This window comes from Phytophthora infestans, genomic scaffold (assembly GCF_000142945.1).
Source record: "Phytophthora infestans T30-4 supercont1.25 genomic scaffold, whole genome shotgun sequence".
NCBI classification, from domain to species: Eukaryota; Oomycota; class Peronosporomycetes; order Peronosporales; family Peronosporaceae; genus Phytophthora; species Phytophthora infestans.
The window spans coordinates 1,792,637-1,806,051 of NW_003303734.1; the positions used below are offsets into that span (position 1 = coordinate 1,792,637).

Sequence of the window (13,415 nt, forward strand, 5' to 3'; positions counted from 1 at the left end):
ATGAGGGATGCGCGTTAGGTACGGGTACTAACTGGATCCGGTTCTTATAGACAAGACGCTTAGTGCAGTACACACCCAGAAATTCCAAACGGCAAGCCGTATGAAATGAGGTCGCAACAATGCAATCCGACGAATGTGAAGGCGAACAAACGACGACACACGCTCAACGATCGGCTTACCACGTGTCGCGTAGCGCATAGAGAATGAAGAACCCCTCCCGGACGAAAAACAGCAAGGGTTACCAGATGTGACGACTGGTGAGAGCACGGCGCAGAGGAACAGCGACGAGGGAAGAGTCGCGTGGCGAAGAGCGAAGCGGAGGAGGGCAGCGAGAGTCCAACGATGGGGACTCGAAGGTAAGGCGCAGGAGGCTACTGATGTGCCTTGAAGAAGGTAAATTGGAAAGTGAGATTGAAATGGTTAGTTGTTTGTCGGCTACGAGGAAGTGCTTGTTATCATTCCCTTGGTATCCTATGTTAGTATATGTATTTCACTATACTAGATTCTAAGTAGTCCTCGAGTCGAATCTTGAAATAGCGTAGCGTAGTAGTGAGCCGCGGTTCATTTGAACCGGGTCAGAATCTCCCTAGTGAATTCAAATGAAAAAAATGACTGTCATTGAAGTTCAATGTTTGGCAATACTCGTCCAAACATGGTGATTGCCTTCCGGTCAGTAACTGGTCGCTCATTGGCAACTCAAGAAGACAGTTAGAAGTCAGCAAAGACAAATAGGAAGAAAATTGAAGAAAGTAGGACGCATTGGTACCAACGTCATGTCCATCGCTGGCTTTGACGTTGGTGCGTCGCTACATCACCCTATTCCACGCGCTGGCAATTTGCCAGTGGCAAATACGAGCTCATCAATTCGCTCTATCACCCACATCGACCTCTGTCAGACAAGAAAGACATGCACTGCCGACGAGGTACCCCGTCAGCGGAAAAAAGTATTGTGAGCTTACTCGACTTGTTGGATGGCGCATTAGAGCATCAGAAGAGTGTGTCGCTGGTTTTCGTCGGACCGAAAATTTAAACCAAGCAACCGATCCCTTGGAAGCGATTGTAACGATTCGACCCGGTCAGCATAGTTGATAATAATGGTGATGCGAAGACGGGAGCTCCTTGCAAAATCGGAATCAAGACAGTTGGGCAAATAGACAAAGCGATTCAAGGACCAAATCGTCTTGTGCTCAAGAATGGAATACTGGCACAGTGCGCATCAGATCTCAAACGTTTTATGAAGAGCCTGAAACTGACGAAGTAGATGCTGAGCAACATTCCTCAATACGTGTGGGGAGTGTAATTCGTAGATCGGTGGTTCATCTCGTACTTTGAAGAAATAGAACATTATCCGAGGTGTTTCAGCATGGACACTCTTCTTGACGGAGCTTACAAGTGGCATTCGCTTTGTATCCAGTTAAATCTGTAAATTTTGCTGAAGGCAACTAAAATGGGAACATTGTACCACTTCTTTCACCATCCTTGTCATATTTCGATGGTGTCTGTGTCGCCGACGCCGTTGCTGGCGGTAACGCTGCTATTCCGCGCCAAGCCACGTTTTGCTGGGATCGACCATGTGATCAGGGCCGTATCGGCCTACGCTGACTCATCCGTCGAGCTGCCTCTCAATAAGGCGTGTAATTTCGGGTCCGTGACGCTGTTGGACCGCATCTGGAGCACTACCGTTGACTTGGAACCCGGAGGGTGGGGGCTCTGGTCCGTCAGGAAGCTGCTGCGGACATACAAAGTGTATGGCAAGCTGCAATTCACATTGTGTCTGCTGGTAGCAGTGAAAATTAATAACGTAGAGGTCGTTCGATGGCTATTCAACCACTTTCCAGACTACGGTGTGAGGCGGAAAGTAATTTACGAAGCGGCGTCAGCAGGAGCGCTAGAGATTCTGCAATATTTCCGAGCTAATGGAACCGCAATAAGTAATGAAGAGGAAGAGCAGGAAGAGGACGGGGAATGGAACGAAGAAAAGGAAAACTGGGAGAAAGGGCGCTGGGTTTGCTGGGGAGGACTCGATGCTGCCAAAGCTGCAATTGCCGGACATGCCGACGTCGTCAAGTGGATGTACGAGACTTACGCTCAGACCTGTGAAAACAGAAACGACTTCTGCGCTATCGATGCGGCTTTTATTGCAGGAGACATGGAGCTGGCCAACTGGCTGATGGATAAGCTCGACATGAGTCCCGAAGGACACGACGCTCTCCATGGTGCTGCCGCTAACGGCCATGTCGAGCCGCTGCAGTGGTTTCAAGAACGTGGAGAATACACGTCGTGGGATGCTGGAACACTGTTTAAAGCGGCGGAAGCAGGGCAATGGAACGCCGTTCGATGGATCGTTGACCGTGATCGGAATGATAGCGAGCTTGGGGACCAAAGCGGTCCGGAAGAGTACAATTTTGACTACAGCTATGGCGATAGGACGCGTCGGACATATCTTACTTGCCTCGGAGGAGAAGCAACTCTAGCTATACATGCTGCTGCGATTAACGGACACCTGGAAGTTGCTAAATATCTGCGTGCTCAAACTGACAAGCCACGCAATGACCGAGAGAAAACAAAAGAGAATTGGCGACTGAACAAAAGAATTAAAGCTCTATCCGAGCGACTGAGAGGGAGCTCTAGTGTTGAAAGCGTCTCAGGAAGAACAATGATGTTTGCTGCAGAGCGAGGATTCCTTAATGTGGTGAAGTGGCTGTACTCTGAGTACCACAGCGATCCAAAAATTAATCTCTTCTGGGTTCGTGGACACGTCGATGAATATGGATACAGTGACACTGATCATGAATACATGAACGAGGATACTGAGTCCTATTGCAGCGTGGTCGATGCAGCAGCAGGTAAAGGCCACTTGGAGATCGTTCAATATTTGCTTCAGATCGGACACGAGGAGGAAGATACCCGTAAACACAAGCGACAGCGCGTCCATGAGAGCCGAGACAATGTCCTTCGTGGCTCCTTTAGCCCATCAGCCAAGCTGAGATGCACTGATGTAGCGATGGACGTTGCAGCTGCTCACGGCCACTTAGATGTTGTTCGCTGGCTTCATGCAAATCGCACAGAGGGCTGTACGAAGGCTGCGATGGATCTCGCAGCGACCAATGGACATCTGGATACAGTCAAGTGGCTACATACTCACCGGTCAGAAGGATGTACATTCGAAGCAATAGATGGTGCTGCGAGTGGGGGTCATTTGGACGTTGCGAAGTGGCTACACCAGAACCGAACTGAGGGCTACAGTCGTGCAGCTATGGACAATGCAGCTAGTGGGGGGCATTTGGAGGTCTTGAAGTGGTTGGATGGTAAGCGGGCGCGCTGTTCAACTGCCGCGTTGGACGGTGCCGCCGCCTATGGCAAGTTGGGAATTGTGAAGTGGCTCCGTAAAAATCGACCCGAGGGGTGTACAACGCTGGCAATGGACGGCGCGGCTCATGGAGGCCATCTGCGAGTGCTTCGGTGGCTGTTTGAGAACCGCAAGGAAGGCTTCACTGACAGAGCTATGGAGAATGCAGAGCGGCACTCGCAGTTTGAAACTCTGTTAATCCTGCACAACATCGCACAGCAAGGCCTCGCAAAGGAGGTAGAGATCATGGAAGAAGAAGAGTCGAATGCCTGGATCTCTGAGCACTACCTCGACATCGCACGCGCGGAATTTTATCCCGGAAGCGGCATTGGATGGTAGGAGATACGCTAATGAATACCAGTGTAGAGTTGAAGCTGTCTTCAGCTCCAGTCATTTTTCTTATTGGCTGAAAATATTTCCAAAAGTCTTGTTCGATTGGTGGAAAAGGTGTACCCAACCGCACCGCACTCACCATAACCATTCGCGCATTAACACCGGCGCCCCCCGCATTCCGCACTCGGTGTCAGACGATGAACGAGAAGCCTTGACGTACTCCCCAGACAGAAGAGAACCAGGCACAGACAGGCAGATACAATGAGGGCCAATAGCGACGCTCCAGCGGACGCGACTGCGACGCCCTTCAACCCACTCGTGGCGCTGCAGACGTTGCTCTCGGCTGACGTCATGAGCGTCAAGCAGCGCATCAAGGCGGCACAGCAGTTGGAGGAATACTTCCGCCTCCTATCTCCCACTCCTGGCTTACTGCTGTCCTATGAGCCATACCTGCCTCTGCTGACAGACGTGATGGTTACGCCAATTAAGGGCGGCCAGGAGCTACAGACAAGCGTGTTAGCCATGCTACAGATACTGTCAGCTCACAACCCGACAGGATTCGGCGACTGGATCGCTAGGAATGCACAGCTGGGCAATGAGCCATGGCTTGTGCAATGGAGCTATGCGCTACTGCTACAGACCGAGAAAATTGTGCCAAGAGAGGAAGATGGTGAGAAGTGGGAGGACTCGTCAGCTGAGTTTAAGCAGTTTGATATGGTCTTTGCTCGAGTGATGCAGATGTGGAGAACATTGCTGGACCATACCGCCGAGGTGGCTCTTGTGGATCAGCTGGTCAAGTGCTTGCAGGCTCTGCCTTTGCAGACTGGTACAGATCAATGGCGCACGTTGATGTTAAAGAAACTACAGGCGCATTTTGTGGATATTGCGGATGTTTTAATTGGGTGGATGATGAGCACGGGACCGCATAGTCCGCTGCGGTACGTGAAGGTGTCGGGTGTGACGCTGGAAGAGTATTTACTGAAGTAAAAGTTTTGCTACTGAAAATTGAATTGGAAAAAAAATAGGGAGGAAATTCTTACGCTGTTGGACAATTTTGGTCGCTTGTGGGCAGACAACAGCGTGTTCAGCCTTCAGTTGATGAACTCATTCGCTGATGTAAGTACACTTTTCTCAAATATTATATTGAATATTAACTGACTTACTGGCTCGCTTGGTACAGGAAATTGTAAACTTGTGTGATTCATGGAGTGACCATCAAGAGGGTGACGACGATCGTCTTAGTACTTTAGTGACTTGCTTCATGATGGTAGCGCAATGTGTCCCTGATCTCGGTACGAAAAGCTTGATTTTTTCTCTAAAGTTTTGTATTAGTATGAATTGCTTATTGGTATCTACGTTCTTTTTTATTGCAGCTTTATCTGGGGGTGAAGGCCTTCAAAGCCCTTTCGAGAGGGTGCTTCGTCGCGTTGCTTCGTGTTCACAGCCAGAATACTCGTAAGTGAAATATTGTCGTGTAATTCGTGCCAGACGAGAAACTTACGCGAATATCATTAGTATTTTCTGCGTGGCAAATTGTTCAGACTATCTGGTGTCGATTTCCAACGCAAGACACAATAGCTTTGCTCCTTTCTCGGCTGCTATAGTAGGGTTTTTACTTCATCACTGCGCTGTACAGTCTCGTTTACACGACTGTGAGGTCACCAAGCTCTCGACAGTGCTGGAAAATGCTTGCAAGCTAGCAAGTACGAACTTTTCCAGAATTGCTGACCCGCTACTTGAACGTGCTGCTGTGATCGGCGTACTGGATGACGATATTCCTTCCCGAATCGTCAAGAAAGGTGGCCAGCCGAAGCGTGTGAAGGTCATGGAATGTCTGTTTCAATTGAAGTGCGCTAACGCAGTTACATATTCTACCCAGTTGTGTCTGCACCTGATCCAACTGGGCGGAATTGAAGCTCTGAAGGTTCGTTTGGAGGGCTGAGTGCAGTGCTCTTTCATTCTTGCTGATAAATCGTTCGTACACGTTGAACCAGGTATTCGGGGCGCGAGCACTGCAGCGATTGAGTGGCCGAAATGGTGAAAAGGGAAACAGTTATTTTGTGTTTGCAGCTACATGTTTCATTCTAGTGTCCCGGAATCCTGAAAGACTGAAGCTTCTTGATGACGATACGACGCACGTAATTGCGATTCTGGATTTGATCTCGACGAAGCTGGAAAAGCAGAATCAGCGTCATCGTCAGCTTAAAGTGAGTCCTCGACAGTTGTGTCTTGTGCTGAAGATGGCCTGCGCATTTATTGGTGCTGTTTCCAAGTGGATTATTGATCGAAGTGATGCTTTGGAGACTTTAAATGGGGTGTCACTGCGAATGTTGCAGTTGGCGCTCGGTATGCTACCAAGTGAGACTGTGGTGGCTCGAGATCATCGACTCAGCGTTGAAACGCTGCATGTGGTGCATGCTTTATTGTCTCGGACGACACTGCTTCCCGTTATTCCGCGGGAAAGTTGCCGAGGGCTTTTGATAAAAGTGACGCAGGTTGTCCGAAGCTCCAGTGTGAAAGTGCGAGAGAGCTGTATTCAAGTCCTAGAGGTATTTCAAGCTCGAATGGAAGCGTGTGAATTTGCTGGCGAAACGTTTGACGTGTTACTAGATCTCTTGTTAGACCCCAGTCCCATTGTAAAGCGCAGAATTATGTCTGGTGCTCTGAACGAAGTGGCTCTTGCTGCGCTTCTGAAGCAAGAAAAACTGCGTACGTATGGCCACATCTCGCGGCCTTTGCACCCTTCTTTTGTCGGCGCGGACTTTGCGAATATTCTTAGTCGTTTTCAGTCTCGAGAGTGTGATGAAAGCGAGTGGAATCGCGTCTGCAGAAGTATCATGAACCGCACTTCTCCTCACGTGGCAATTAATAATTCGGGCATTCTATTGGGTGCGATCCGCCAAGCAGCAGCATGGTGCGTCCAGAACAGACTGCGTACCCATTTTGGAGGACCAGCGCAAAGCTTTGCGAGTATCGAGCGACTGTTACAGGAGTATGCGGATGAGATCCAACAGCGAAATCATACCGAGCTCCCTTTAGCTTTAAATGGCAAGCAGTTGCCGAACTGGTTGATGCTGGAGTTCGTAAATGCATTAGAGATGTGTATTACCAGCGCTATTTGCACCACTGACATGGACCAGAGCAACCCGGAGAGTGAAGAGTATAAAGCAGTGGTCTTTTTTCGTACGAACAAGGTGGTGTGTGACGACTGGCTCAACCGGATTCGGCCGTTCCTGGTAGAGATGGCGAAAAATGCACCAAACTACGAGCTGTGGCGCTATCACAGTCACGCTGCGATGACGATTTGTTACAGTAGGCTCAGCAGAGCCATGTCATCTTTTGCAGCTCATGGACCCTCCGACAAAATTGTCACCGAGTTGAGGCAAGCGGAGAAAGAGCTGGATGCCGCGCTGTTCATGCTGTGCCGATGTCATTGCGATGCAAAAGATGCAGATTCCATTATCGGAATTCAGCGATGGAGCGAATCTGTTGCTTCGGCGCTGATCAGGCTGTACCAGCAGAACAAAGGTCGCGTGGAAACTGGTGAAGAATACTGCAAATTGCCATTGTTTAGGTGGCTAAGCGCGCTGCGATATGAGGCTGAAATGCGATACGAAGAGGCTGCTGCGGAATATGAGTCTTTGTTGGAACCAGTGCTGACACGCGAGGGTTTTGAAGCCGTCAGTCCAGCGAAGCTATTTGAATCTCCAATGACGAATCTCCGTATCTCGCCGTCAGCTCTGCTGGGATGCTTTAAACAACATGCGAAATGCTATGCTGCTTTACGCCAGTGGACGAAGCTGCGACAGCTCGTTACTCAGTTCGTTAGCGTCGCGAATTCTCTCATGGATTATGATTACCCGATAGAAGAGATCCAGTCGATTTTTGACTGCAGCGATGCGTGGAGCAGCGAGATTGGAACGATATCCAACCTGGAGGCTTCGACAGATCGCTCTAATGATGTGAAGGATAGTCGTGCGACACGAGTGGCACAGGCGCTTCGTGTTTGGGACGTTGTTAGCGAAGCAAACACTGGACAGCGAAGCGCTGAATCGCTGTCAAATAGTGTTGCTGATAAACTTTGGCGCGATTTGGTACCGTTGGCGTTACAACCAGCGCCGTGGCATGGCTACGCGGGTGAAAAAGTTGGCAAAAGAGCTGAGGAAACCTTACTCCGAATGGCTGAAGCGGCGAAGAAATCGTCTTTGTCGACTGGATTCTGTCATAACGAGGCACTAACGAACCTCCAAAGACTGAATCCTGAACTATATGACTGCGGAACTTGGGGCCAACCGTTTTCTTCACTACACTTGGGTTGCTCAGGTTGGAATGCCGATGCAGAGTGCTTGCACCTCACTGGAGTAGCCAGATTGGCCCGGAGGCAGCACAATCTCGATTTCGCTCAAAGCCTTTTGAGAGAAGCTGCGAGCCTAGAGAAAACAAGCCGTGTTTCAGCTATGGCCTTAAATTACGAGAAAGCTAAGCTTCTGGAATTGGTTGGTATGGATGATGAAGGACGACAGCTCTTGGAAGCACAGTGCGAAACGAGCTTGGAAGTACTTCGATTGGATCATTCATTTTCTGGACAGGAAAATGTAGCTGTTCGATCTATTTTGCACCTCGCCAAATCGATTACCGATGCTGAGAACACTAAATTGCTGTCACCAGTAGCGTCACGAATCCTTGAAAGTGCATCGGATCCTGCTACAAGCGTGGATAGCGAAGAAGTGGATGCTGCTGCTTTTCCAAACAATTTTCAAAGTGAATCTGCGCACAAATGCTTCCAAGCTGCAATCGCGGTATCGCCAAAATCCCCAAAGGCCTGGGCTCACTACAGTCACTGGTGTTATGAACGAGGAAAACGGGAAGTGGAACAGATTTCCGAACAAAATGGATACATTCACTTAGATTCCGAAGATGAAGCACAGATATCAACTCTTCTGGATGAGATTGGGATCGTCGAATCGGATCATGATTCCGTTATTCGTGCGTTTTGCCATTTCCTGGACAACGACGAGCTGTTCAGCCAACGACATGGTACTCTCCAGCAGTTGTGCACTGAGCTTGCTCCCCAAGATCATAGTCGTGATGCTGTTGATCGTTTGACCGAGTTACAACAAGCATGCCACTCCAAGGCTCTCCGATTTCACACGCTGGCTGCTCGTGGTTATGGGAAATACTTGTCAGTGCTGTTCAGCGACTCGGGCTGCAGTATCTCGAGACAAGAAATCACCATGGTTGTGCTTCGTTTGCTTGGTCTTCTGACGACGTATGGAGCAGAAAGGGAAGTGGTGGCAGCGCTTGAAGATGTGTTTTCCGACGGGCCTGTGGATCCGTGGTCTCACGTGATCCCGCAGTTGATCGCTCGTGCGCACCATCCGATTTCTGCTGTCTCTTCCTTGGTTTGCCTGATTCTCAAGCGCTTAGCACATCACTCGCCGCACTCGATAGTGTACCCAGTCGTCGTGGACTCGATGGAGCCTCACGCCACGTTTTCAAGTCCTCAGGAAGAACGAGGCACTGCAAGTAACACGTTTGCTACGGTCTTACAAGAGCTACAGAACGTATCGGCTGGACAAGTGGAGGGCGTACGTCTACTCATTTTCGAGCTTCGTCGGATTTCTATTCTGTGGGACGAAGCTTGGATCAGTACACTCGTCAAACTATCAGCGGATGTGTCTCGAAGGACGAGTACTCTGGAAAAAGAAGCCAATCGCGTGGAGAAGAATGCGTCGTTGTCTGCGAAAGAGAAGAGCGAGTTAGCACAGCGCAAGTTGGTGGCGATTATGAAGCCGATCTATGTCTCGATCGAACGACTATGGAAGGAAACGTGCGGGGGCATTCGTGAACAACATACTGTGACCCCACACGAGCGAAAATTTCTCAAGGACTTCGGAGGAGTGATCGACAAGGCGATGGAGAACTTCCGCCATTGCTGCGCTTCGGAGTCTTGGGGCAACGCTGGATCAGTAAAGAATCCCGAAGAGCTCTGGCAGCCATTCGCAGAGATATTGAAGGCGCTTATGAACGCCACGGGACGTCGAGAGCAACTGCCGCTTCATGACATTTCGCCGGCGATGGCCTCTACCTCTCGTCAGCTAGCGCTAACTAATATGCCTGGCGCGGTTGTTGGGAAGACTGCAGGTCAAGTGGAACCTATCACTATTCATCGTGTGGATGCATCCGTGACTGTTTTGCGAACGAAAACCAAGCCGAAGTCCTTGAAGTTGATTGGATCGGATGGCAAGACATACAAGTATCTGCTAAAAGCCCGTGAAGACTTGCGATTGGATGAGCGCATCATGCAGTATTTACGCGTGACGAACCAGTTCTTACAAGCTGATGACGCAGCTGCAGCTCGGGATCTGTCAGCTCAGAGCTACAGTGTCATACCTCTCTCAAGAAACGCTGGATTGATCCAGATGGTCCCTGATGTGGTGCCTCTCTTTCAAGTGTATACTGCTAGAAACGACGCGAGTGGAAGAACGCCTCAAGATCCTGTCGCTGCGTCTTCAGCACAGCAACCGCCCCCGCCTACAGCTCAGTTTTACGCCAAGTTGAAGCAGCATGGCATTACGAATGTGGCGCCAAATAACCGCTCGCTGTGGCCGCCTAACGTATTGAGACAAGTCTACCAGGAGCTGGTGGCTCAGCGCCCACGCAATGTGTTGCAACAGAAAATACTTCTTCGAAGTGAAGACTTACGAGAGAGCTGGATTAAAAGCACGCGCTTAAGCAAGTCTCTTGCGGTCATGTCTGTGCTCGGGTACATCGTTGGATTAGGGGATCGGCACTTGGACAACATTTTGCTGTGTGTCAACAGTGGAGACATCGTTCACATCGACCACAACGTTTGCTTTGATAAGGGACGTAGACTCAAGGTGCCAGAGATTGTGCCATTCCGACTGACGCCTATGCTGCAAGACGCACTTGGATTTACAGGAGTGGAGGGAAGATTCCGAATGGCATTTGAGACAACGTTACGTATAGTACGCTCGGATAATGTTCGTGAAGCGTTGTTGACGCTGTTTGAAGCGTTCGTGTATGGTCCATTGGTTGACTGGATCGCTGAAGACAGAAGACAAGGAAGGTCAGGAGATTTGAAGGCGCGACTCGAAGTAAATGTGAATCTCTCTTTGTTCTTGTCGAGAGCGGAGGAACGACGACAAGATACGATTTCTTTTGGCCGTCAGTACGAGCAACATGCTGATGTTATTTCCAGAGCTCTCAATGGATCGCAAGTCCCCTTTGAGACTTTGCTTGAACAACGCAAGCAGTTGTTGTCGCTTGAGGTCGAAGAGCAAACACGATTGAGGGAAGTTGCCAGCGTTGAGGCAGAGTTATCCAAGCATCAGAGTGCCGAGCAGATCAAACGCGCAGAACTTGAGTCCACTACGACTCGTTTTAACGACATTACGACAAAAGTAAGCTCCTTCGCGGATGAATGCTTAGCAAGACACCAGCAGATCGAAGTTTGGAGACAGAAGAGTGTCGCCTTCGCTGAATCTGATCCTGTGACTCAACTGAGCGCGGTAACTACTGCAGTCGATACTTTGTCTTTTCAGACAGTCCATGAAACGCTATGCAGTGTTATGGAGAAATTACGGTCTGTTGGTCGGCAGAGACAGCTTTTGGATGCGTTGGAGTCGAATTGCCGATCAGTTGATGCGGATGTGGCACGTCTGCGCTTTGAGATCGAGAAAATCGCCACTTATTTGGTCCCGTATCTTTCGTATTATGGCTACCAGCGCAAGGAATTGGATGCGTATTTGGAATCAGAGGTGAAGGTTGCTGGCAAGGACGTGTACTTCAAGTGGTGGAGTGTTTGTAGTGAATATCTGCGTGGACTGGCCGGCGAGCAGAATAAAGGAACTGCTAACACCATTGTGACGTGTAGTGCTCCTTCCAAAGAGAACGTTGCTGAGTCGACCATGGTTCTGAACCGTCTTAGTGACTTACCACTATATCTCAACGCTCAGTCTAATGAGGAGAAGGAGACATCGTGTATTTCTCAAGCTGACCAGCTACTGGAGGACGTGTCGAATGCTCTTTCTGCGATGAAGTTGTCCAACGCTCAAGGCCAACGCCTTATGAAACTCGCTGGTGCGTCTTGGATCATTGAAGTGATGGAACAACTGAATGATGAGAGCTGCGTCTCGAATGCCGAGTATATTTTCACGCCTGCACTGAAAGCACCAGCAAGATTCGGAGTTGTGGTGGCTGTGACGCAAGCGTGCTCGACGCTGTTGGATTTGGTGTCAACGCCTAAAGGATCAATGAAGAGGCTTCGAGCTAGCGAACTTCTGGCGTCGCAACGCGACAAGAGTATGGATGGATTCAACGAGATTTTACAAGAAGTGGGATCGTTTGCTGTCGTGCTACAGGAAGAGTTTGTATCTAACGTTTATGGACGACAAATGGATGAGTGTGGAGGCTTACTGGAGCGAGTCAAGGTGATGAGGACTACACCGGATGGAAGGAAAGTGTTGGGTATGGTATTGGCGTCAACCAGTGCAGTCAAAGATACACACTCATCGATAGAAGTGATGCTGGCGAAATTCCCAGCAGTCCGCAGCTTGTTGACTGCTGGCTTTGCCGTCACACAGAAGATTTCATCGCTGGTTGATAGTTTGTACCAGTTATCCGTGTTGTCTGGCGAAGAAGTCGAACGTATTAAAAGTTCATCCAGTGCCAGTTGGATTGAATTAGTACTGATCATCGCTGAGCTGTATACTGGAACAGACGAGGACAAGGTGGAGAAAGTACGCACGATTTGGTCGTCTCACGTGGATGGTTTCGTTTCTAACTGCTTGGTAAAGCTGCTGCGGTACCAGCTTGCCAGTGTTATCTCGTCCGAGTGGAAGTTTGATTTTTGTGCGCTTGACGAATCAACTTCCAAGCTGCAGACACGATGGGCAGATTATTTCTGCTCGCAGATTCCAGACATTTTACCGTCTACACTGGCTAATTTATCGACTGCTACCCCCGAAACGCAAACGAACGATGTTACCAAGTCAGTTGTAGAACTGATGAGTGTATGTGAAGAGTGGTGGACGTATCAGTGGAGTAAATCTCAAGCGCATGCCTGGACTCAGCGCGTTTCGTCTATCAGGATTCGACATACAGGGCGTCTTCGATATGCCGCGTGGTTGTCGACGACAATGCCAGCACAAGGCGATGCTGCTAGTCTTTCTCGAACGCAACTGCTTGCGTTCCTATCATCCCAAGTGCCGCAGCTGAATGCACTGCTGACTGATCAAGTTACTGTCGAAGCGAGCGTCTTGGAGCTGGCCCAGCAACTGGGTTATCTCGCCTCAAACATGGGTGATGCTAGTGACGAAAGCTTGCATGCCTGCGTGCAGAGTTGTTACGATAACGTGGCGGGTCTGTTCGACTATGGACGGACTCTGGCGGATCTTGTACAAGGTATCAGTGTCATCGAGACGTCGAGTATGCCCGACACAGAGAAGATCCAGCTCGAAGTGGATGTTGTCGGTACAAATATCCTTCAGTCTGCATCCACCGCTACGTTAGAGATGCGATCGATGCATGAAGAAGTGAAAAAGATGACGACTCACGTACAAGAACTCCAAGGCAATTTGAAGCAAAAAAAGACGATGTACGACGCGCTTGCTTCGAGAAAACGCGCTGTCGAGACGGAGTTCCATTCCTTTTGTAATGGCAACATGGACGCAGTATTGAAGATTACACGCGTGCTGAGTAAGAGCATCAA

General features: G+C 49.5%; 2 protein-coding genes across 2 annotated transcripts; both read left to right on the top strand.

Annotated features, from left to right (window-relative positions):
- Window positions 1-1,492: 1,492 nt before the first annotated feature.
- On the top strand, window positions 1,493-3,688 carry PITG_13149 (uncharacterized protein; the record flags this gene model as incomplete). Its single annotated transcript, XM_002900623.1, has 2 exons — window positions 1,493-3,074; window positions 3,177-3,688. The coding sequence occupies 2 exons, from the start codon at window positions 1,493-1,495 to the stop codon at window positions 3,686-3,688; spliced, it is 2,094 nt and encodes a 697-aa protein (XP_002900669.1).
- A 255-nt stretch (window positions 3,689-3,943) lies between these two features.
- Window positions 3,944-11,623, top strand: PITG_13150 (phosphatidylinositol kinase; the record flags this gene model as incomplete). The annotated part of the gene is made up of 8 exons (XM_002900624.1): window positions 3,944-4,632; window positions 4,708-4,798; window positions 4,863-4,974; window positions 5,056-5,137; window positions 5,198-5,606; window positions 5,677-7,583; window positions 7,749-11,524; window positions 11,580-11,623. 8 exons carry the CDS (start codon window positions 3,944-3,946, stop codon window positions 11,621-11,623), a joined length of 7,110 nt encoding a protein of 2,369 aa, XP_002900670.1.
- Between the last annotated feature and the right edge of the window lie 1,792 nt (window positions 11,624-13,415).